This window comes from Ailuropoda melanoleuca, chromosome 6 (assembly GCF_002007445.2).
Source record: "Ailuropoda melanoleuca isolate Jingjing chromosome 6, ASM200744v2, whole genome shotgun sequence".
Taxonomy (NCBI): domain Eukaryota; kingdom Metazoa; phylum Chordata; class Mammalia; order Carnivora; family Ursidae; genus Ailuropoda; species Ailuropoda melanoleuca.
Genome location: NC_048223.1, coordinates 41,332,764 through 41,358,436, shown reverse-complemented (window position 1 = coordinate 41,358,436; position 25,673 = coordinate 41,332,764). Strand labels below are relative to the sequence as shown.

The 25,673-nt window shown below is 44.4% G+C and overlaps 1 protein-coding gene across 3 annotated transcripts in view; it reads left to right on the top strand.

Moving 5' to 3' along the window:
- The window catches only part of GLB1 (galactosidase beta 1), an 82,490-nt gene that overhangs the window by 28,227 nt on the left and 28,590 nt on the right, over positions 1-25,673 (top strand). For all 3 annotated transcript variants that reach the window (XM_019799458.2, XM_002919037.4, XM_034662275.1), the window contains exons 6-10: positions 4,615-4,795; positions 7,257-7,315; positions 8,607-8,728; positions 8,814-8,854; positions 13,517-13,629. In XM_019799458.2, the coding sequence (XP_019655017.1) occupies positions 4,615-4,795; positions 7,257-7,315; positions 8,607-8,728; positions 8,814-8,854; positions 13,517-13,629 (516 nt within the window). The remainder of the gene's footprint in view (positions 1-4,614; positions 4,796-7,256; positions 7,316-8,606; positions 8,729-8,813; positions 8,855-13,516; positions 13,630-25,673) is intronic.

Below are 25,673 nucleotides of genomic sequence, written 5' to 3'. Positions count from 1 at the left end.
CTGGGGGCATTTCTTGCATGCATCCCTGGCAGCCTCCAATGGCCTGAACTTGACTGTCGGTCCTCCCCGGGGACTCAGCCTCCTCCTCTTCTGCCTTTCACAACTCCACCTGCTTGAATGCCACCTAGTCCGTTTGCCCCTTGACTACTAAATTAACAAGTAAGTGTGGGAAGTACAGAAGAATATAAGAAGACAGAAAAACCGTAATTGTCACTTATATGCCAGGAGCCAGAAGCAAAGTTCTTCATATTTTGGGGAGATTTCCTTGAAATTTTTCATGCCTTTAAAAAAAATTATTTTTACAAAGTCAGTTTAAACTGTGTGACCAGTTTCTTACCTGACTTTTCTTACTTTAGTCTGATGTCATAAGCATTTTTTCATATCATTAAAAATTCTTTGGAGCAGCTGGGTGGCGCAGTTGGTTAAGCATCTGACTTCAGCTCAGGTCATGATCCTGGGGTCCTGGGATCGAGACCCACATCAGGCTCCCTGTTCAGCAGAGAGTCTGCTTCTCCTGCTCCCCTTTCCCCTGCTCGTGCTCTCTCTCTCCCTCTGTCTCTCTCATAAGTAAAATCTAAAAAGAAATTCTTCCTACTGTATACCAAATTCATGGTGGCCTCTTGTCATCTGAGGGCAGTGCACATAGGTACGCTGTTCGGAAGCTTTCCTAGTTGGCGTGGTTGGCATCCACATGACTTTCAGAACTGTTAGAGCCTCTGTTTGTGAGGTACTTGTGCTGGTTTGTCAGTGTTCATCCCTGACCACAGGTGTCTCCACTCTCTTCTGCTCTCCACATATGTGACTGGCAGCCAGTGGGTATTCCTCAGAAGCCTACCAAGTGGCTCTGGAATGGAATAGAAGCTGATGGGTTAGAAAGTTGGCATTGGTAGACAGTATTTTGGTATGCAAGGTTTCTGTAAAAGCTGGTTTCTGGGGATGCCTGGGTGGCTGAGTCAGCTAAGCAACTGCCTGCGGCTCAGGTATGATCTTAGAATCCTGGGATTGAGCCCTACAGCGGGCTCTCTGCTCAGCGGGGAGTCTGCTTCTCCTTCTGCCTCTGCTGCTCCCTCTGCTTGTGCTCTCTCTGGCTGTCAAATAAATAAATAAAATCTTATTTTTTTAAAAAAAAAGCTGATTTCTGTCTCTGTCTACATTCAGGCCATGGGGCAAAATGATGCTTTATTTAGTTCACTGTGTTGGTGCTCTGTCTGGGTGCCTGGGGAGTTTGAAGAGGCCTTGCCTTTGTGTTTGCAGGCAGGCCAAAAGGGAGGCTATTGTCATAGAGGTGCAGAGAGCCCAGCCTGATCCTTAATTTGTCCTTATGACTCGGCCATGTGTGCAAGTGTTCTCTTCTGGAGGGATTAGCTAAACCAGCACCACCTAAGCTGGTCTGTGTGGATGTTTATCTCAGTTTGTACCAAGACCACACCTAAAATAAGTAAAGCCACAAGTGCCTATTAATAATATCCAAGGTGAAAATAATTAGGAGTGGGGACCTTTCACCCACAACTTCGCTTTATCCAGTTTACGGGGGATTGGTCCTGAGGTAACAGCCCTACCTCTACCTGATGTTGTGTAAGATCAACAGTTTTAAAAGTCCACGGTGCCTGGTTGCTTCATTAAGGAGCTCACAGGATGAGACGGTTACTCTCGAACAAGGACCCGCGATGGCCTGTTTTTGTAAATAAAGGTACGTTGGCGTAGCCGCGCCCAGTCATCTGTGTGTGAGCTGTGGCTGCTTTTGCACATCAGTAGCAGAGTTCAGTGGTGCACAGACACATGTGGCCACAGAGCCCAAAATACTTACCCTGTGGCTCTTGATTGAAAAGGTTGACTGACCCCTTGCTCTAGAAAACTCAAGCGTTCCTCTGAATCTCACTGTGACTTGTCTGTGTTTTCCTTCTTACCTTCCCTGTCTATGCACCACCCCTGTTTCTCTCTGGTTGACTAACATAGAATGTGAGTGTGCTCTGAGTAGCTTGGTGAGCCCTGACTGGGTGCCAGGTATTCACGAGTTGACTCAGTTAATCCTCATCGCAGCCCGACGAGGGAGGCTCGTTGGCCTCTCGCAGATGGTACTGTTTCACGGGTGGAGCCCCAAGGACGAGAAATGGCAGAGCTGACACTTGCACGTGGACAGCTAGGCCTCCAGTGCCCCGTGCCCACAGCTCTGAGCTGTCTTGCAAATGTGTTCAACCTAACAAAATTGTGTTCATGCATTTATGACAAGCCTGTTTATTTCAATGTACAATCATGATAATAATCATCATGATCATGGGTAAATGTTGAAAAAATAAGGGACCCTAAATGAGCCTTGGGTTGGGGCGTGAGGGTAAACAGAAAAGAACATGAGGTGCAAAGTTTCTGGGCCCACTTAGTTGCTAGAGCTGACCCTGGAACTAGCCCTGAACTTGTAGATGGCCAAAGGACCAAGGAACACACAGACACTCAAGTAGATCTTATTAAAAGAGGGGGAAAAAAGAAAATGAGGAGGATAGTATCTTGACAGTATCTGCAAAGCTTTTCTTCAAGTTGCTCTCAATCATTTCCAAGGGGACGCCTGTGGGACTAATTAAAGTGTCAGGAGCAGTTGCCCCGGGGGATCTTCTGCTCTGTGTGAGGGGCAAACACCTCCTTTTTCAGGGTGGCTTCAGGACCAGTGAAGCTCTTGGTGCTGGGCATTCTCGCTACAGTCCCAACCTGTAGCATGGCGGTATTAGCAAAGGGATCTCCATCTGGGGAAATAATCATTCATTAAACTATGTGGGAAGCAGCACTGTGAGAGAATCATGGTGGTGTTTAGTTCATCCCCGTCCTTCACTGTCCCCTGCCGACTCCCTGACTGTCCACAGGCCCCATGAAGCTACTGGCCGTCTAGCAAACAGAGTACACTCTCCCTGTCCTCTTGCCTGGACAGCCTTTCCCTCTAGAGCTACCTTGGGCGGCCGCTCCAGGGAAGCTTCCTTACCCGTCTTTCCCAGCCACAGTCAGGTGGGGCACCTCTTTTTCTGGGGTTCACAGTTTATTGTGCTTATGTTTAATGACTATGGACCCCCAGAATGGCAAAAATTTATTTTGCCTTATGTGCAAGTTGAAATTGGATGGCTGGGTATTTTTCTCATTTTTGTAAAATCATGAACCCTAACACCAATATGTGGTATAATGAAGCATTATGAAGAGAACACCCACGTAACCACCACCCGAGATGGGAAATAGCACGGGGCCAGCCCCCGAGAAGTTTCCCTGGTGTCCTTCATGACCTCCCCACTTCTTCCCACTGTCCTGACCTTCAAGGCCGTTCCTTTCTTGGAGGTTGTTCTGTTTTTAATACCTGTATAGGTACCCAGGTTTATGGTTTGGTTGGCGCTGTTGTGAATTTTCTGTGGGGGCATCCCGTCTGTATTGCTTCCCTCTCTTGAAGTTACACCCCTGGGATTCTCTCATGTCCTGGGTGGAGCTGAAGTGCATTCATTTTTTTGCTTTACAACAACATTTCTTCACCTTACATTCATTGTTGCCCATAAAGAGTCTCTTCAGACTTTTTTTCTGATTGCCTCCCCACGAAATGTTAATACCTTCCATCTTCTGTATAAGCGTCTGTATATCTGTGCCTTACAGATCAAAATGAGTAAGGTGTTATTTTCTCCTGTAAGAATCAATTTTCACCTCCTTAGGGATGCTGTCCTCCCCCATTGAGAATTCGAGAAAGTGAAAATGCGTGCCTCCCGCCCTCAGCAATTGCCATTTTGCACCGTGTAATCCTTTGTTGTGGAGGCTGACAAGTAGGAGTTTTACGAGCATCCCCTGGCCTCTACCCACTGGGGTGCCAGCAGCACACACACACACACACACACACCCCTCCAGTGTGACAACCCAAAATATCTGCAGACATGGTCATATATTCCCTGGGTGGGGGGGAAGTAACTCCTGGTTGAAAACCACGGATGCTATTGAACACAGACTGAGCATTGGTGATGGAGTACAAAAAGGAGGACCAACTGAATGTTTGAGAGTAGACAAGGAAATGATGGTATGTCCTTATCCAGCATTTGCCCTCGTTACTGCCATGGGCATTTTGCATAATATGTTAAGGTACAAAACTAATGTTACAACTGGTGCAAGTGATAGGATACCGGTTTTGAGAACAGAGAACAATGACTGTGTATTGTGTGTATTTAGGGTGTGTGTACGTGTGTGAATCTGGAGGGCTAAGCCAGGATGCGTATAGCACTCACCTTTGGCTTAAGGAATTAACACATGATTTTTCTATTTTCTTTGCATCCCCCCCATTTTCTAATACTCTACCGTGGGAAGATCTTATTTATGTAACATTTAAAGTATCTGTCATCCAGCACAGGCTAGAACAGCACTACAGTCCAAACCTGACGTGGAGGTTTTGTTTTCCTACTTTGGTGGGGTGGGAAGTAGTAGAAGGTAAGTTTTATGCTGAGTTGCTCTGTGAAAATGAGTTTTGAGGATCGAGTGTAGGAAGTGTGTTTGGCCATCATCAGGCCCCGTCATCTCACAGATGCTCAGGTATTGTCTGCACACAAGAGCTTTAGGATTAGTCCGTTGGGCTCTCCTGAGTTCCCCCGCCTCTTTTGTGACTTGTAGGTTGAAAATGAATATGGCAGCTACTTCAGCTGTGATTATGACCACCTGCGTTTCCTGCAGAAGCTCTTCCACTACCATCTGGGCAATGACGTGCTGCTGTTCACCACTGATGGGGCACATGAGATGTTCCTAAAGTGCGGGGCACTGCAGGGGCTCTATGCCACAGTGGACTTCGGACCAGGTTAGTGTGTAATCACAGCGAAACCCAGCTAAGGCCACGCAGCCTTGGGCAGTGCACTCCGTCAGTTGCTCAGGGCAGCTGTTGTTAAGTGAGTACGTTGAATGAGATCTCTCAGATTTTCCTTTACTAAGTAGCAGGTGACATGGAATAATGAATAAAGCGCCCACTCCATTGCACAGGATTGTCCCTTTAGGGCAAGAGCTCCGTTTTTTAGCACCACCTGGAGCTCAGAGCCTGGAACCTGGCACTCTGTTCTCTTAGGGCTGCTGCCAGGAGCTCTGCCCCAAAGCTGTCGCCTTTCAGGGCTGCCACTTCAGGTCGGCCACTGTCAGGGTGCTGTGGGCCTGTGTGCCCTGGAGTGCGGGGAACTTCCCTGCACTTCCCTTCTCTTTCTGCGGAACTCAGCGCCGTGAGCCGTGACGGCCTGCAGGTGGTTTGGTAGATGGGGTACAAATGGTCTTCCCTGACTGGTTCGTGCCGCAGAGGCTCCACGCAGGTTCTGGGGGTGGGCAGCTTGGCCAGGAGGCTCCTGGCTGTCGTAAACATCAAGAGAGCAGCTTTCGTGAAGGACATGACGCCGACAGGCAGCGTGTGCTCCTGAAAAGGGTCCCGGATTGGACTTGCTTGCTTGCTTTCTATCTTTCTATGCTGTGAAGGACATTATTGGGACAATTGAATTTTTTGAATCAGTTCTGTAGATTAGATAATAGGATTGTATCCATGTTAATTTCCTGGTTTTTAATAATTGTACTGTGTTTATTTAAAGGATGCCCTTGCTCTTAGGGAGTGTACACTGAAATATTTAGGGATAAAGGGCCTTCATGTCTGCAACTTACTCATAAATGGTTCAGAAAAAATAAGCATATTGAGAGAGAGAGAGAAACTAATAAAGCAAACATGGCAAAATATTAACATTTGGGGAATCTGGGTTCTTTGGGAGTATGATTTCTTTGTTCTAGTCTTGCAACTCTTCTATAAGTTTGAAATTATTTCAAAATAAGTGTTAACTCCCCACCTCTCCCCCTGCAAAACAAAACAAAAAAGGCCCTGCTCTTCAAGTGGTGTAAAGACCCCACTGCCTTCCTGGCTGAGGTCTAAGACAGTTGCCCACATTACGCGTCCAGTACTGGCTTTCTCTCGAGACGGATGTACGGAGGACTGCAGTTGCGCTTTTAAACACATTCCTCTATGTTAGCAAAAAAAAAAAAAAAAAAAAAGGACTGGCTTTAAGTGAATGGAGTGTTTCTAGACACATGGTGCATTGCTGCGAGCATTTGGTGATGAACTAACACGGCTACAGAGAGTGGCACAGGAAGTGGCCCGCTGGTTTCCTCCTGCTTTGGCGCACTTCCCATCACAGTGATGACAAGCGCAGTACCTTTCTGTTGGGAGAAACAATGTGAAGGTTATTCTGAGTTTGTCGTAAGCATTACGTGCAGCGGCTCTGGCTCTGGGTTGAAGGACAGCCTCCTGGAAGGCCCGTGGACACGGGGCAGGTGGGGCTCGTGGCAGCCTCATTCATGTGTGAGGGATGGCAGCGGTGCCTGGGGTCAGGTCACGGGAGGAAGCTCTTGAGAACAGAACCGAGAGATCTGAATGCCACCCGACGCTTAATAGTGAGACATTTGCAGCCATAAAATAAATGAGATTCCACTCTCGATGAGCATGTTATCTCCTGAAACCTGGCCTTCTGGAGAGCAAAGGGTTATTTGGAGGTCTTGGCTGCTGTCATTTCCACTCTGGGCACCTGCTGTGGGAAGTGGATTGTGAAGTTTGGGGCAGGTTGTCCCCTGCTCTGGCTAGAGAGATGCTTTTCGTAGTTGCTTGGTCTCTGAAGGAGGGCAGCCCTCTGCCTCTGTGGGGAGAACGCCGTTCCCTTTACAGGGGGGAGGGAGAAAGAAGACACCAGGAGCAAGCTCACAAGCAGGCAGTTTAGCCTGGGATGGCCGATGATGTACAAATTCAAAATCAGCATATATGCCATTATTCAGGCAGAGAGACAATTAGACCACTTCCATCCCTTTGGCTTGCTAATTCCTGGGCAGATACCTGTGGCGCTGTTACGTGTGTGGTGCTGTGGAGGCTGCAAGAAGTGTCTTCAAAGCAGGCTGGTCCTGTAGGGAGCATCCGGGTCAGATGTCCGTGTGAAGAGAGAAGAACACAGAACCCGTGTCCAGGCCCTGGGGAAGCTCAGAGGAGACAACCCTGTGACATGATCTCCTGAGGCAGTGCAGTCAGGAGACACCAAGGGGACTGCGGAGAAGGGAAACAGTATTCCGTGGTCCCCACGTGTCTGTCGGGTGGATGGTGCGAGGCCAGCCTGCAACTGGCTGGGCAGTGTTCCAGGCCCACTGGCATGTGGCGAAGGGCGGGGCTTCAGGCTGAAGGTCTGTGAAGGACTCTTTTTGCTTTATTTATCATTCCCATGACTGACCTTTCTTCTCCCTCTTGTAATTTTCAGGTGCCAACATCACCGCTGCTTTCGAAATCCAGAGAAAGAGTGAGCCCAGAGGGCCATTGGTAAGAATTGGGGGTGAGGTGTGGGTTTTCGTGCACTAAGGGGGTAGGACCTTGCTTTCTCTGGCCGTGGGATCAGCGGCTGATGGGACTGTGTGCACATGGCCCTCTGGACACATGAGTGACAGCAGCTTTGCTCTCACTGGAAACCGTGACCCTGCACCGGAGTGGAACAGCATGGGGACAAATGCGACAGTCCTGCCATGAATCAGGCTGTGCTCTTGCATGCTTCAACCCATTTGGCCTTGCTGGCAACTCTCATAGGTAGCATCGTGGTCTCCCTTTTCGCTAAGGCTCAGAGAACGTCACTTATCCAGGGTCGCACGGCTGGCGAGTGGCAGTGCCAGGATCCGTGATCAGCACGGTGTTTCCTGAGAGCTCTTTGTGACAGAGCTTCTCCATCTTCCCTGTGCTTCTGAATCACGTGGGAGTCTTGGTAAAAATGCCAGCTTTGAGCTACTGGGCCCAGGGTGGGGGGCCTGAGGTTCTGTGCTTCTGACAGGTAGCCGGGCGAGCACATGTCGAGTTGCGGGGCTCTGCGGCAGCCAGACAAGCAGCCAGAGGAGGAGCTGATGGCAAGGCCTGGGCAGGTCCGAACAGTCCTTCAGCTCTCAGCTCTTCCCTTCTCTGTACTTGTTCCTGGTGTTTCTGGGCACAGTTTGAGGGCTGATGTCCTGTGCCTGCTCTCAGCAGGTCAGGCTGCCCCACCTGTGCACAGAGCCTTTGCTGCTTGTTGAGCCCTGCCGAAGCTGCATTCACAGAGTTGGGGGGTGATGTCCTAGACCTAGACCCTGGGACAAGAAGGCCCCAGAACATGTCCAGACTTCTTTGTCCTTCTATGACAAAGGGCGCGGCAGGGAACACGAAGTGTTCAGGGCCTGCTTTGCAGAATACTTGGACGAGTCCACCTCACTTTAGGTCAACCTGGAACCTAAAAATCTGGACTGACACAAAGGATGAACTTAGATCAGATAATTTTATTGAAATATTTTGCCATCCAATTCTTTTGCCCAGCAAACTTTCCTACCTCATTTAAACTTGGTGTTGGCTAACAAAATTTTGTTGCAGGGATAACTTTTCAGGAATACCTGTATTGTCGGCACTAAAAACTGAATTCGGCAGTGCTGTGACTGGAACCTCCCACTGGTCCCCCAGCTCTGGGTTAAGCAGTACATGTAACACACGGCTATCCATCCTTCCTTCGGTGGAGGAGAGAGGGCAATGGTTACAGGGAGGTGCCAACCTTTGAAGGTCATAAGTCCATCCTCAGCTCCATGTCTTTTTCTCTTTTTAGGTGAATTCTGAATTCTATACCGGCTGGTTAGACCATTGGGGCCAACCTCACTCAACAGCGAAGACTGAAGTTGTGGCTTCCGCCCTCCATGAGATACTTTCCCGTGGGGCGAATGTGAACTTGTGAGTGTTAGTTTCTGGAGGGCAGGGCACCCTCCACAGCTGTGGGCTCACAGTGAAGTATGTCTATTCTCTTGTTTCCTTGTAGGTACATGTTTATAGGTGGGACCAATTTTGCCTATTGGAATGGTAAGAACAATCCTACAGGTTGTGGAAACTTATGCTAGAATGTTTCTGGTGCTTGATTTGGGGGTAGGGAGTACCTATAGACAATTTTTATTTTCTATTTTTGTTTCTAAATTCCTGATATTATAAAAACTGCCTATATAATTTTTAAAATCATTTAAAAAATTTTAAGGAACATAACTTCTGTACTTAGAAACCTTATTGTTCTTTTTTAAATTTTTTTAAAGTTTACTTATTTTTTTTTTAGTAATCTCTACACCCAGTGTGGGGCTCAAAGTCACAACCCCAAGATCAAGAGTCACATGCTCTTCCAATTGAGCCAGCCAGGCGCCCCAGAAACCTTATTGTTTCTTTTTTTTTTTTTTTTAAGATTTTATTTATTTATTTGAGAGAGAGACAGTCAGCGAAGAGAGGGAACACAGGCAGGGGGAGTGGGAGAGGAAGAAGCAGGCTCCCAGAGAAGGAGCCTGATGCGGGGCTCGATCCCAGAACTCTGGGATCACGCCCTGAGCCGAAGGCAGACGCTTAATGACTGCGCCACCCAGGTGCCCCAGAAACCTTACTGTTTCAAACCAAGTAGCTGGGCAGTTCCCATAGTCTCTGGCAGTAGCTTATGTGCTCATGTATTCTGCTATGGTCTTTTTTTTCTTTTTTTTTTTTTAATGTTTTGTTGAGATATAATTCACATACCGTAAAAAAATCACAATTTTAAGTGTAGTGGTATTTAGTGTATCACAAAGTTGTGCAACCATTACCGCCATCCAGTTTCAGAATGTTTTCACTACCCTAAAAAGAAACCCCTTACCTGAGAAACTCCCCGCTCTCCCTCCTCCCAGCCCTCAGCAACCACTCATCTATACTCTGTCTTTGTGGATTTCCCTATTCTGGACAGTCCTTATAAATAGAGTCATACAATATGTGGTCTTTTGTATCTGGCTTCTTTCCTTTAGTGTAATCTTTTCCAGGTCCATCCATGTTGTAGTGTGGGTCAGTACTTTATTTTTTTACTGATATAGAGTAGTTTATTGTATGGATATAGAGTATTTTGTTTATCTGTCAGTTGTTGGATAGCTGAGTTGTTTCCACTTTTTGACCATTATAAATAATGTTGCTATGAATGCTGACATGTAAGGTTTCATTTGAATCCCTGTTTTGAGTTCTTTTGGGTACATACCCCAGAGTGCATTTGCTGGATCATGCACTATAACCAACTCTATGTTTAGAGTTTGAGGAACTGCTATGGTGTTTTCCAAAATGACTGTACCACTCTCAATTCCTATATGGTCTCTTTTTATTTTTTTAATAGGAAAAATTATGACAAAATTCTCTTCATTGCTCTTAATTTTTGCAGACATATCATGCTCTATTAGTTTTTTTCCCTCAGGTTCATTGCTCACCCCTCTCCACATCTGCATTTTTCTCTCTGAATCATTGAGAATGCCCCTCAATGCTGAGTGTTGGAAACTTCATTTGGGCTTGAGTCTCCTAGGATCTGTAATTGGGTACTACCAGCTCCTATGAACTGCTCTGTTTTGTGCAGTGTGGGATGGGCTAGGAGAAGACTTTGCTTACAAGTGTAACTGACATTATTACTATTATTAGAGCCGAGAAATGGAGATACTGCAAGACACAAATGTCACTTCTTAAAAGATCATAGTATGCCAAACTTGCTCGCTGAAGTCTTAGATCATGTCTGTGTGTCCCTCTTCTCATTAGAAACAGTTAAGACTTTGTGATGCCTTTTTCATTCAGTAGATAAGGATTCCACCTACCTTCCATTCATGGAATTGTGCCAAGCATCCAGTCCAGGAATAAAGGCTGATGTTTTGGGAAACTTTACAGTTCATGATATAATTTTTTTTATCTTGTATTATTTTACTTAAAATGATACATTCTTATTTTTTAAAATTTAGATAGATAAAAACAACCACTCAGAAAATGGAAGTTTTCCTTCCAGAAAAAGTCCATTCCCTTGCTCCTGACCCTGCCATAAACCATAAAAGTGCCCTTTCTGCCTCTGTTTTCCCATTTAGTCCTCATAGCAGTCCATCTGTGCCAGAGATTATGGACCCATTTTACAGATAAGAAAACCAGGGTACAAAAAAGTCCACATTCCCCCTTCAGCTGGCAGGGGATAGGGCTGGCCTTGAACGTGGGCCTTGGAAAGCCGATCACTACCCTCAGGTCACCTCTTGCATCCTGAAGCCCTGCACCAGCCCCCCCTGTGTTTGTGGGCCTCTCTGACCTGCCCTAGTCTCTTTGGGGACATAGGGGAGGACCAGTCTGTGGCTCTTAGCAGCTGCTCCTAGGGCCAGATCCCAGAGGAGGGCAATAAGAGGAAAAGCCCCTGGCGGGAGCTCCCTACCCATCCTGCCCACGGTCGGTGCACCAGCTCGTGCAGACGTGTGCACCGCAGTCTGACCGGGTGCACCCCATCTGGGAGGCCTCCTGTGGGATCCAGGCCATCCGAGACCATTCACTCGACGTGCAGAGGTGCAGAGTGGTAAGCTTGGACATTTGCTTTGCCTTCCCACCTCGCACTTGCTACTGTGGAGAGAGGACGCTTAAGTTAGCACTGTTTCTCTATGATACTGCCCTGTGGTGGACGGAGGGCACCCAGGGAAAGAATCTGCTGGTGGACCTAGAGCAGACTAAGTTTTTCGGTCCATCCTTCAACCCACTGGCCAGTTTCCCTGTCCGCTTCCCTCAGCCTGTCCTTTTGTTTCTGGGAGTGCATCATTCACTTCAACTTGGTGACCACTAATTGAGCTCAGCTCGATAAGTGAGGCCGCTCCCGCCTCCGAGGTGCAGGCCGCTCGTGGCACCGCGCACAGAAATAGGAAGGGGGGGCCCGGGGCGGGGGGCAAGGTGCCTGCCACATTAGAGCCAGAGGAGGGGCCACAAAAGAGGTAAGCTCCTTGCAACAAGGGATGTGGTTCTATTTTTCTTTGCATCTCACAGCAGAGGAGGTGCTCTAATGTACGTATGGCCACAGGCAGGTGGGCCTGTTGGCAGCCGCGGCCTCTGATTAGTGCAAAAGATGGTGAAGGTAATAGGACTGGGTCAGTTCAGTTGCCTGAGTGGCCCAGGTCCTTTGGAAATGTAGATTTTGCACAAAGAACTAACAGAAAACTGGGGCCTGGGGTGGGGGTGGGAGGTGGAGTGAACCGATCCTCAGCCTAGCTCCTCTGTCAGCTTCACCGCCAGTACACTCACCCAGAGTGGCTCCGTTGTTTGTGGGCCGGGGGTCAGTCAAAGGAACTGGTTACTAAATCACAGGCGAACTATCAGATTCTGTGCCTCATTTACTAAAAATTAGGTTAGCTGTAAGATGATCCGAAAGCAACTTTTTTCTCACACCCTTGCGTTATAAAACGCTCTCTGGAGTAGAAGAGAGAGGACTGGCCCAGAGTGGGCTGGTCCACAGAGGGCAGTATCAGCATCACCCGGGAGCCTGTTAGGAATGCAGAGTCTCAAGTGGGGTGGGGGCTGAGGAATCTGGACAAGCTCTCCATGTTGCAGGGGTGAGTTTTCTAAGTAGGAGCATAGGGTCACTGCCCACTGTTGCACCCAGGCTCCTACCTGTGAACATCGTCTGTGACATTGTCTGCTCTAGACTGTGCCACTTGAACAATTGCAAAGCCATCTACTTTTCTAGTCTTGTTTGGCATTATTTATCGGTCTCTGTTGTGGGTTTCATTCCCCGGGAAACAGACTGAGATGACCCGGCAGGAAGTTTATCGGGGCGCGTTCCCAGGAGCAGCACCTTGAGAGAGTGTGGGTGGCCCTGGACAGGGGAAGAAGTTGAGCAAAGAGGCAGCTCTGATTCTAGAGGAGCCCTGCAGCTGGGACAGCCCGGGGCTGGGTCTGAGCCCGCCTTGGTCAGTCGCTGGATATGGGCTATCCCCAGAGGACCATAGCCGGGGCAGGGCCACCCAGCAGCTGGGACAGCCAGGGGCTGGGTCTGAGCCCGCCTTGGTCAGTCGCTGGATATGGGCTATCCCCAGAGGATCACAGCCGGGGCAGGGCCACCCAGCAGGGGGCATGAGCAGAGAGCCGTGTCTGCTAACCCCCCCGGCATCTGGGGGAGTGACGGCATGACTTGCTCCTAGAGAGGATACGAGAGGACACCACAGCAGCCCTGACTCTGCAGACGTTACAGAGACCTTGGGGTTATGTTTGAATCTGTGCACTGATGTGTGTCACAGTCATCTCCCGCTTTGTGTGTTCTGATAACCTCTCGGTTGTGTTTGGCTGGTCCTTGGTCCCAGGGCATGGAAGAGATCACAGACTTCGGGGTTACCAGTCAGAGATGTGGGTCATGCCGGCAGCCCTGCCACTCCTGGTTGTGAGACAGTGGGCTGGTTTGGGGGGAGCTTCAGCTTCCCTGCTGGTTCAGCAGTGGGGACATCTGCTGGGGTCCCCACTAAGAGCTCTCGCTGAGAGAATGGGTGGGATGGAGACTTGCAGACTCTCAGGTGCTTGGTGAGGGCCACCTGCAGGAAGAAACTCATTTCCTCAGGGCCACCTCTATATATCTCTTGACAGTTGGTTCTTAATGTGTCCTTTATTTTCTCCTCCACAACCCTGAGCCTGTAAATGCCAGAGAACTTGTTCCGGGGGAAGGCCCTTGGTAGTAACTAGTGGTGTATTTTTGTCTTCTAGGGGCCAACATGCCCTACCAAGCGCAGCCCACCAGCTACGATTATGACGCCCCACTGAGCGAGGCAGGGGACCTCACTGAGAAGTATTTTGCTCTGCGAGACGTTATTCGGAAGGTGGGTGCTTGGTGCGGGCTGCAGTGGGCTGGGCTGGTCTGGGACTGAGCCTGCTTTGGACACATCGTGCTCTGTCGGTGACTCCCTGGTATTTAAAAGGATGTATGAAGGGAGGCCTCAGATGGATTTGGCCCAGAGTCTGAGCCCCCAGCTGATTAAGAGTGAGTCTTTGAGCAAGTTCTTCCACTAGTCTGTTCGTCGTAAAACTGGAGCGATAGTGCCTTATTGGGTTATCAGGATTAAAAAGAACATCCGTAGGGCATCAGGGATAGGCCCGGTACATCTTTTGTGAACCAAGTGGTAGCCATTACAGTTATTTATACTGAAGGTGAGAAAATGTGTGAGCTGAAGCATGGAGGAGAGCAAATCCGTGGGCTTCGATGAAGCACGGTGCAAAGGTGAGCTGTCAGCAATACTTCATTTTTTAAATTTGGGGCAAGTCATTGCTGTTTCCTCTTGGCCTGCAAGCTCAACTGCTCATTCCCAGTAACGTTGTGACCTTTTGAGGCATCTAAAGCACCCAGGTGGGGTTTCCTGTCTCTGCTGTGGGTTAAAAAAAAAAAAAAACCCACAATTTTTCTGCTCAGTCACCTGAGTTTTGAAGTTAAAAAACAAAGGTTTTCTGCCTATAAATGGTATGGACCTTTAAGTATGACTTAGTCTCAATTTAAGACTACGTGTCAAAAATTACATTATGAAATATTTTAAGCATATTGAAAAATATGATCTGTACATAACTACTCATAGAATTTGTCCATTTCATCTGAATTTTCAGATTTGTGTTTGAAATGTTGTGTGCGCTGATTTTTACTATGGGTTTCATCTCTGCACAATTTATAACGATGACTTCCAAGTTCTCTCTTGTATGTTTGTTCTGTTTCAAAGCTCTCTGTTCCTATCATTGTTGTTTCCTTCCTTTATCTGAGACTTTGTAACCCAGGCTCTCTTCTTCCCCAATATAAATATTTAAGGTTATGTATTTCTCTCAAGTACCTTTATAGTTCCATCTCCTAAGTGTTGATATGTAATATAGTTATTATAATTTGCTCCTAATAATGCCTATTTGGATTTCTCTTTGGCCCTAGAAATGTTCAGAAGTAGTTCAAAAATAGCAATTATTAAACATAAGTATTTTTCTATTTTGGTGGTTTCTAATGTATTTGCATTCTGGATAGAGAACATGGTCTGTATGATACCAATCCCTTGAAATGTGTCGAATCCAGTCCTAGAGCCTGGCATGTATCAATATGAATGAATGTTCCATGCGTTCTTGGAAAGGCTGTATGTTTTAAAATTGTTGGATGTAATCTATATATCTGTTCCTTAGATCGAGCTTATTCATGGTGCTGTTGATATTGCTAATATTCTTCCTGGCTTTTTATCCATTTATTCTATTATTTATTGAAAGAATTGTGTTTACATATTTCTCTTTATAGTTGTGTCAGTTTTTTTAGAAGATTTTATTTATTTGAGGAAGAGAGAGAACGAGAGAGCACAAGCAGGTGGGGGCGCAGAGAGAGTGGGGAGAAGGACTTCCCACTGAACAGGGAGCCAACAAGGAGCTCAATCCCAGGACCCTGAGATCATGACCTGAGCCGAAGACAAACGCCTAACTGACTGAGCCACCCATGTGCCCCTAGTTGTGTTAGTTTTGAGGCCAAGTTATTAGGTATGCAAACTGAGAATTATATCCTTTGGTATCATTTATTTAGTATCATTATGTGGTAACCCTGTATCTCTAATAATAATTTTTGGTTTTTAAGTCTTTTTTGTCTGATATAAAGCTAACCTGCATTCTTTTGGTTAATATTTACGTGGTGTATCTTTCATAATACTTTAATTTCAATCTTATTTTTTTTAATGTGTCCCTTGTTAACAAGTTATAACTGGATTTTTGAAAAATCTAGTTTGAGCATTTTTGTTTTCTAACTGGTACATTTATTCATTTCATTCATTATGATTCTTGATACACATTGATTATTTTCAACTGTCTTATTTTATAATAATCTATTTCTCCACGTTTTCCATTCTGTCTTCCCTTGATTACTTTCTGAGTCATTTTGTTTTCTTTTTTTATCCCTCCTCCCCACCCCCCAAATCCTCCTCCCAGTTTGGAAGTTATTCACTGTATTTCTGTTCTTGTAGTGGTTACCTACTGAAGTGTACAGTATGTACCCCTCCAAGCACAACTCATTAAGTACCCACTCAGTGAATTTATAGAAAGTGAACACACCCCTGTAACCAACACATAGCTCCCCAGAAGCCATGCCCGTGCTCCTGCCTAGTCATGACCTTCCATCCCCAGAGCTAACCACTGTCATGTCCTCTGTCACCATAGGTTAGTTTTGCTGTTTTTTTTTTAACTTTATATAAATGGGTTCATACAGTATGCATGCCTTTATGTCCCGCTGTCAAAAAAACTTTAACATTCAGCTGTAACTTATAATAATTTCAAAATTAATCAGTACAACCATCCAACCAAAACTTTATCTCACATTAACCCCAGTTACATCCCTCTTGACTTCTATGTATTTAATGTCATGTAGTTTAGTTCTCTTGGGTTTAGAGTCCATGTATTTCAATTCTTTCTTTTAAAAAAACCCTAGAAGGCATTATTATAATTGTTTCAGACACAGTTTGACCTAACCCACATTGTTTATTTATTCACAAGTAATTCCACAAATATTTAGCAAGTTTCCTTTGTATGCCAGCTATGGTTTTAGCCACTCAGAATATATAAGGCCTCCTTGAGAAGGTGAAGCTGGAATGAAGACTTTAAGGTGGTAGGACAGTCATGTGGGACATCCAGGACAAGAGCATTCAAACAGAATGTCGCCAGTAAGAGGGTGGGCATGCACATGGCATTTTAAAGAACTAGCAAGGAGGCCAGTGTGGCTGGAGCCTCATGAGCCAAGAGAAGAGTGGTAGGAGGTGAGGTCAGAGAAATAGTGGGAAACTGATCCCGTAGGGCCTTATCAGCCATCGTAAGACTTTGGCTTTGACTCTAAGTGAAATGGAGGTCCATTGTAGCGTTGAACAGATCAGTTAAAGGATTACTCAGAGAGACTAGACTGTGGGAGGCAAGACAAGGTTAGAACAGGAAAGCCAATTCAAAGCCTTTTGTAACCATTTAGGTGAGACGGGATTGGACCAGTTCAAGGATAGCTGTAGAAGACTTTCTTGAAATGGAATTAGTGGGTCATTGTTGCTTGCCTCTGACATTCTGATAGATATTACCAAATGGCCCTTCAATGAATTTGTTTGTCCCTACAATTTACCAATACTGTGAATTGTCAGACTTTTTGACCTTGTCATTTCACAGGTATAAAGGATCATTTTAAAAGAAAACATTGCATTTCTTTAGTGATTTCTTTATAACCCTTTCATGCATAAATTGTCCACTCACATTTCTTTTTCTATGAACTACTTATGCTGGTTCTTTCATGGTTTCTCTGTTTGCCCTATTTGTCTTCTGTAATTTGCAAGAGTTCTATTATTGTGGCATTTTTAACAGTTTTGGGGGTTTCTTCATTGTTTTTTTCTGTAAAAAAAAAAATCCTGAATTTTTACATAGTCAAATCTACCACTTCTCTCCTTCATGGCTGCTTCCCTAGTCTAGTAGTGTAAATAAATTCCTGTGGAGTGCTTAAAATTTTTGTGACTTCATATTTTACATTGAAATATTGACGTACATGGAATTGCTGTTTTTGCTGTTGGGAGTGAGGTAGGGACTTAGCTTTATTCTTCTCTTAGGTTACCAGTAATCTTGCACTGTAAACCATCACTGCTACATTCTCTCCTTAATAGACAGGTGACATTAGCACCAAGAACATTAATGCTCTTGCCTACGCCCTGTAGAGGAACTGGAAGAAGTGATGTATTCAGATATGCATTTCAGAAAGGGTACTGGATAAGGAAACAAAAATGAATGTGTATTTATTGTTTTTAGTAATCTCTACACCCAACATGGGGCTCAAACTCACAACCCCAAGATCAAGAGTCACATACTCCCCCAACCCAGCCAGCCAGGAACCCCAAATGTGTATTCAAATGAGTAAAAAAGAAAAAATTTACAAATTGAAAAATTTTAAAGAATAAAATAATCACAAATATCACAAAACTTAAAAGCATATTTTGGACTTATTATTAACTTAAAATATATCTGCTGTCCTTTTTTCCTTACATTCTTTTGGCTGCATGCTATTTTTTGTCTCTGTTATGTTTGTAATCTTTTTCTCTAGAGAGAATGGAAATCTTTCTCTTCAGCGTGGCTGATTGAACTTTGTCTTTTAGTATGGACTGCAGGTTTAGAAAACAGAAAATTTCACATTTTGTTACTGATGATGTTATATAAAGGGTTAGGTTTGTTATCAGAATTGGGGCAATCTCTCTCCAGTTCCTTCCTACATGAGCTGCAGTATTTGAAAGAAATTTCTACATACAGGTTTTGGCCCCATACATTTGAAACCCTGTGTCTCCTCTAGAACCCCCATACTTCTGAGGCTGGTTGCCCCAGGGCACCATCAAGTGATATGCAAGTGAGTCAGCATATTGGGTGTTAGAAATAATCTGTTAGAGGGGCGCCTGGGTGGCATAGCGGTTAAGCGTCTGCCTTCGGCTCAGGGCGTGATCCCGGTGTTATGGGATGAAGCCCCACATCAGGCTCCTCCGCTATGAGCCTGCTTCTTCCTCTCCCACTCCCCCTGCTGTGTTCCCTCTCTCGCGCTGTCTCTATCTCTGTCAAATAAATAAATAAAATCTTTAAAAAAAAAAAAAAGAAATAATCTGTTAGTGATAATTGACCTATCCATGGAAGTGACAATGAACTATGTAGATATATTCTACACCCAAATTAAATAAATCTCCACCTCAGCTCTCCTTTGGTTGAATTCCAAAAATGCCTGTAGCAACTCCAAAGTCTCCTGATGTTGATTTGTCCAGGTTACAGCTTCGGTTGGATAACTGGATGGGTCCCTGGGGACAGCAGCCACGATAGAGGATTGCAGACAAGGCACAGGCTGGGAAGGGAGAGGGGGAAGCAACTTCCATTCTGGGCTTGTGCAGCTCCAGATGCTTCTGGGGACATCTGGAGGGAGGTGTCTATCCAGCAAGCACCTCACTTAAGAGGGAGAAACTCCAGAAGAAGTTGTTAGGGCAGGGTCATCAGTGGAAGTAGAGGCTGAAGTCCAGGAGAGATCGAGATTGTCCATGGAGAGATCAGAGAGAAGGGCAGTGGGCCAAGCAAAGACAAATCCAGGGGTCCCAAGCGTTTAACCAGTGGACACAGTAAGACGAACCCATGACGGAGACAGTCTTCAGAAAGTTTTCCCTCTTCTCTTTTTTTAGGTTTGGAAGAGAGAATGAACTACTTTAAAAGTGGGCTCTTTCTTATGAGACTTTGTAGACGTTCAATTGGGTGGTTTGTTAAATGATACTCAAAATATTTTCATGTATTGAGGAAAAGAATGGGATCATAAATACCCCCATATATAGCTCTTCCTGTCTCTTCCTTCAGCAGAGACTTAAAAAATGGAATGGGTCTCTCTTTTTTATCTATTTCAAGAGTAAGTTGAGGGTCAGTGGATAATATCTTTCACTGACATGGACGCCCAGAGATGATTTCCCATCAGGCTGCACAGACTTGTGCTCATTGATAAAGGCTCCAGGTGGCCCTTTGCATATGATTCTTTAAGGTATGACAAAGCTCATGACATTTGCATTTTCTAAGGTATTCTCTTTGGTGTGGGTAAAACTCAACCAGACATGGTTAACACTTTGACCTTGAGGTTGAAGCATAAGACTGTAGGGCAGCGCCCTCCTCCTCCCTACCAATCCCCAAGAGGGGCAGTGGTGAGTTTATTTTTGTATGCTTTTGAATGAATTTAAGACCCATTTTTTAGGAGTTTTGTTACAGTTCTTCATAGGGATTCTATCAAAGGTAGAAGTCCATATGGCTTTTTGGAGAGGGGTCATTTTACAGAAATTAATCAAGTCATATGTTGAGGACCTTGATAATTGGAGCAAATCTTAGGATCCCTGAGGTGGGCATTGGGCATGGGTGGTGACTCGGAATGCGAAAATGGCCAGTCGCTTTTAGTACTTCAAAGCTAAATGAAGGGGTGCCTGGGTGACTCACTTGTTTAAGTTTCCAACTCTTGCTCTCAGCTCAGGTCATGATCTCAGGGTCGTGAGATCAAGGCCTACATCAGTCTCCATGCTCAGCGTGGAGTCTGGTTGAGAGTCTCTCTCTCCCTCTGCCCCTCCCCCACCACTCATGCTATAAACAAACAAACAAACAAACAAATATCTTCCCCCCAAAGAAGCTTAACGAAGTTTGAAACTTGACTGAGGACCCATCTACACTGACTGATTTGATTGATTGTCCTTCTTGGTTTATGGATGGAATGACATTAGCTCAGTGAGTAGACACAAGCTGTCTCTTTCTGCTCCATGGTGGAAACACAGTGTTTTATGTCTGATAATTAAGGATGACAAAGTGAGTATTACATAAAAATGTTAGACTTTTAAAGCATTGCCTGCACTCTTGTGGCACTAGTCTGTTCCTTTCCTACAGACCTGGCTTTTCTAGTCTGTCTTCCAGAGTGATTTTTCTAAAATGCTGATCTGATCCAGATGCTTTCTATGACTTGGCCTCCTGTTTTCCTCAACCCTCATTTTCAATTCTCCTCTTCCTGCACGTGACTCTCTGGCCTTAAAATGAAGGTACATGAGCTTCCATGAATGGTGCAGTACATAATGTTCCCTCTGCCCTAATCCATCTGGAAAATGAGAACACACCTCAGTTACCTTTCTGGGGAGTTGTCTTTGATCTATCTCTCTGCAGAGTTAGTCACACTTTGTTTTCTCCCACCACCTTACAGTGTGGAAATCTTGAACACTCTACTTCCTGTAGTGTGTTGATATGATTTATTTACACACACATTTCTCATGAACTAAGAGTTGTTTATATCCCCAGTACCAACCGTAGGACCTGACACAAAGTATTTCTTAATAAGAATTTGTTAAAAGAATGAATGAAAACATTAGAGATCTTGGGAAAAGATCACTGTTGAATCTATTGGATTAGATTGGAAAAAGAGTAGCTTCCTATGTGACATTCATCCAGCTAAAATGGCTGGATAAGGAGCAATTTGTGACTGGTTTGAAAACTATGATTAAAGCACAAATTATTATGGAGAAATAAAGGTTCTGAGATACAGTGTTTCAGAATATGCATCTATTTCTTTTTGAAACATTAAACTAGTTGAATAGAAAATTAGGATTTTACTGTAAGATAATCAGTGAAAAAAATCACTAAACTAATTTAAAAGAAAAGACCAAAGATTGGGGTATATGGGATAGACAGATGGAGACTTAATATTAAGATGGTCTCATACCACTGATTAAAAAAATCAAAATCCAAATAGACAACTGGTTGGAAGACATAAACAAATAGAGACATTTGGTAGAAACTTTAGTATACACTACATATTTTTTGAAGATTTTATTTATTTGTTTGAGAGAGCACACAAGCAGGGGGAGAAGGAGCAGAGGGAGAGGGACAGGCAGACTCCCCACTGAGCAGGGAGCCTGATGTAGGGCTCAATCTCAGGACCCTGGGATCATGACCTGAACCAGAGGCAGATTCTTAACTAATTGAGCCACCCAGGTGCCCCTTGATACACTATATTAAGATTCTAAAAAATGCTCATATTACTTGACCTAGTAACTCCTCACTTCGGGCTTTATTTAAAAGTCTTTTTTTTAGGGGTACGTGGGTGACTCAGTTGAACGTCTGCCTTTGGCTTGGGTCATGATCCTGGGGTCCTGGGATTGAGCCCCACGTCAGGCTCCCTGCTCAGCAGAGGGCCTACTTCTCCCTCTACCTCTGCTGCTCCCCCGTTTGTGTTCTCTCTCTCTCTCTCAATTAAATAAGTAAAATCTTTAAAAAAAAGATTTTTTTAAACCAAGATAATGCTATAAACATAGTTGTTCATAGCAATGTTATTCATAATATCAAAAATTGATAATGATCTAATTCCCAATATTGAAAGGATGGTCATATCCATTGGAATATAATATGCAATAAAATTATTATCGATATTTGGTATTGCCAAAAGTACTTTTGGTAAGTAGCAGTAGCAAATTACAAAACTATCTCTAACCTTGCATAGTATATGTGCATAAGGGGAGGGTCCAGGAGGAAAACTGGCAGAGAAAAGGTTTTGTGGGGTGTTTTTGTCTTTGGAATTATGTTTAATTAATAGCAGGCACTTTCTATTGTACTACTGTTGTACAATAAAGGAGGTCAGATGGAGCTGTAGAAACAACACTAGACTTAGAGCCAGGAACCCAGCTCACTCCTTTGCCCTCTTGATAATCTTGAGCAAGTTTCTTAATCTCACCCCTAAGAAGGAAATACAACACTGGCTCTGAGGGTCTTTGTGAGTAGCCAATGAGATGACAGAACTGGCAGAGAAGCACTCCATCAGTGTTAGTTGAATGGAGGTTAAAGAAAGATGTCTCTGCAGGGACTTTTTCTTCCAATGTGGCAGATGAGATTGCAGTCCTCGTTACACCAGAATCCACTTTGACTTTCGGAGTTAGATAGCACGGGGTCACTACCAAGTGCAGGTGAGTAGGGAACCTCAGAGAACAAATCACACTTCTCTCAGCTCCCCTCTGTGGGTTTGTATTTTCTGCTTTTCTTGTCCAGAAGGTAAGGTGGAGGAGGAAGAGGTGGGTAAATTGCCAAAGGAGAATGAATGTGTTCTAGGACTGCAGGGAAAGCTGGAAGAGAGCTCACATTTTGTCTGTCTGAGATCAACAGTAATAACTCCCTGGCCTCACATTCATTTTAATGTACTCTTTTAAAACTTTCACAGAGGAGTGCCTGGGTGGCACAGCGGTTGGGCGTCTGCCTTCGGCTCAGGGCATGATCCCGGCATTATGGGATCGAGCCCCACATCAGTTCTCCGCTATGAGCCTGCTTCTTCCTCTCCCACTCCCCTGCTTGTGTTCCCTCTCTCGCTGGCTGTCTCTATCTCTGTCAAATAAATAAAATCTAAAAAAAAAATAAAACTTTCACAGAAATATTGATTCATAGAATATTAGAAATATAAAAGACTTCTAGGGGCGCCTGGGTGGCACAGCAGTTAAGCGTCTGCCTTTGGCTCAGGGCGTGATCCCGGCGTTATGGGATCGAGCCCCACATCAGGCTCCTCCGCTAGGAGCCTGCTTCTTCCTGTCCCACTCCCCCTGCTTGTGTTCCCTCTCTCGCTGGCTGTCTCTATCTCTATCAAATAAATAAATAAAATCTTAAAAAAAAAAAAAAGAAATATAAAAGACTTCTAGTTCAAGATGGCTGTCTGACTGCATACGTAGCTCTTCTGCCTTTCAAAATGTTATTAAATGATAAAAAAAAAAAAAGGATTTTTTTTTTTTAAAAGAAGCCAACATGAGGGAAGCTGTTCATGCATGAAAGATTTCAAAAGCTTTCTGGGAAACAAAAATAGGTGGAGGTGACTGAGGAAGTAGCATGAGGATCTCTAGGTCCCAGTGAGTGTGAAAGGGGGTTATAGAAACAGGTAACAGGAATAGATTGCCCTTAAAGAACCCTGGAGAGCCAGGGTGCTGGAAGTGCAGGTGTGACAAAAGACAGAATGAAACAGAGCTAAAAATGAGAAGGCTAATGAAACTACATACTTCCCATCAGGTCCTGCACTCTTCCACCCCTCTTTCAAATAGACTGTCTATCAGGGAAGCATCTTTTTAACAGTCAGAAAACCAGAATTTAGGGGTGCCTGGGTGGCGCAGTCGTTAAGCATCTGCCTTCGGCTCAGGGCATGATCCCGGCATTATGGGATCGAGCCCCACAGCAGGCTCCTCCGCTATGAGCCTGCTTCTTCCTCTCCCACTCCCCCTGCTTGTGTTCCCTTTCTCGCTGGCTGTCTCTATCTCTGTCAAATAAATAAATAAATAAATCTTTAAAAAAAAAAGAAAAAAAGAAAACCAGATTTAAAAACAAGTGTGCAGCGTGAGAACAAAGACCCTACGTGTTATGTCTGATTCCCTCCCAAATCAAAGTTCCTAAAACAAAGTTCCCCCCTGGACAAGCCTTGCTCCTGTACACAGAGCAGGACTGGCATAGAGAAGATAGTTATGCAAATGCTGGTGCATTCATTTGCATTACTATTAAATGTGAATGGACGGCCAAGGGTGGGATGTCTGAGGACATCCATAAAACCTGTAAAAGAAAAGAGAAAGACCAAAATGAAATAAACAGAAAAATAGCCTAAGGGCAACAGAGAATTCAGGGGCAGGAGTGAAAGACCTTCAGCAAAACAAAGCAGACCCTCTCAAATTTGTATCTTTCAGAGATATTTGAAAAGATGTTGCTTCCACAATGTAAGAATGGTATGCTTTGAAAAAGGAGCCACTAAAGAACAAAAAAGAGTTCCCGAAAATAAAAAATAATCTCCTAGAAAGTAGAACCAGAAGACAGAGATGGAAATAGAGAAAAGATGAGAGATGCAGAGGGACAATCTAGAATGTCTAATTTACCTTTAAGGGAAGAAGATGGAGAAAAAGAAAATATCAAAGAATTTTTTTTCCGAAACAGAGAAGGATATTTGAGTTGCCCAGAATAATAAATGTAAGAAACATACATATTCAAACACACCGTTGGAAAAATTTAAAACAGAGAGAATAAAGCACTCACAAGCTTCTAGAGAGAAAAAGCCAATCACCTTCGGAAGAACAACAATAAGCTTAGTACGAGTCATACTAGATGATACAGGGAGGGCACATCTTCCTTTCTGAGAGAAGATGATTTTCAACATAGAATTCTGTAGTCATCCAAATTATCAGCTAACTGTGCCATTTCCAGACAGCCAAAGATTCAAAAAATTTTCCTTCCACATACCAGTACTTGGGAAGTTACTTGAGATTGCTCCAGTGAAAGGAGGTAGGTATAAGATCCTAGAAACAGAAGCTAAAACCAGGAGAATAATGAAGTCCCAGAATATCAAGCCTAGAGGAGAATCAGTCCCTTGGAGCAAGAAGACTTGAGAGTTCCAATAGGGAGTTTCCTAGGGGGGGAAATGGTGGTTGGAGAAACTTGATACCATCTTTGGAAATTTGGAACAACCTGTAGAGGTGTTAACCTAAAGGCAGACAGGAAAAAAGAAAGGCAATTAGAAACATCAGAAGAGGGGGAAAAACACAAAAAGCTGAACAAGACAGAACATGCCGTCATGGTATATACTACTTAATTTTGCAGGGAGTAATGTTTATAATTATAATCGTGTGAGTACGAGCACTATTGATTGATTTTGAATTTAGAGTCAATATACAGGTGAAGGGAAAATGTATGGGTACAGGATAGATTGTTTTAACCTTGACAGTGTAGAAGTATAGCTGATGTTTTGGGGGTGGGAGTAGGGAAGAGAGCTCAGGGAAGGATGCAAATAGCCTTATCTTAAAAGGTATGGATACATAGGATAATCTTAATTGATGGAACTAAGAAATAAAGGCATATTATTTAAGCTACAAAGGTAACCAGTAGAGAAACCGAAAATGCTGATATAACCATGTTGGCAAGAAAGAGAGATACCCAGAATAGTATAACAGAGCTAAATTTTCATGTATTAAAGAAATTAATGATAATGTTTTAAATAGATCAAATAAGAAATCACAGGTACGTGTGTTATTTAGAAACCAAAAGATTCGAAAATGGAACAATTAAATGAATTTGAAATGATTTCCTCTGAAGAATAGAACTAAGAGAATAATGAGTCAGGAGACTTTTGCTTTTCGTTATGGCAGTCTGTTATCTTTCTTCGTAAATTACTTTTAAAAACAGAAACCAACAGGAAGGAAGGGAGAAAGGGAGGAAGAGAAGAAGGGAGGAGGGAAGAAATGTAAGGAGCCTAAGAGATCATAATGCGACCTACTTGGAGATGGTCACAGACTTTTAAGACCTGGCACTTATACCTTCTGACTCTGTGTGTGTGTGTGTGTGTGTGTGTGTGTGTGTGTGTGTG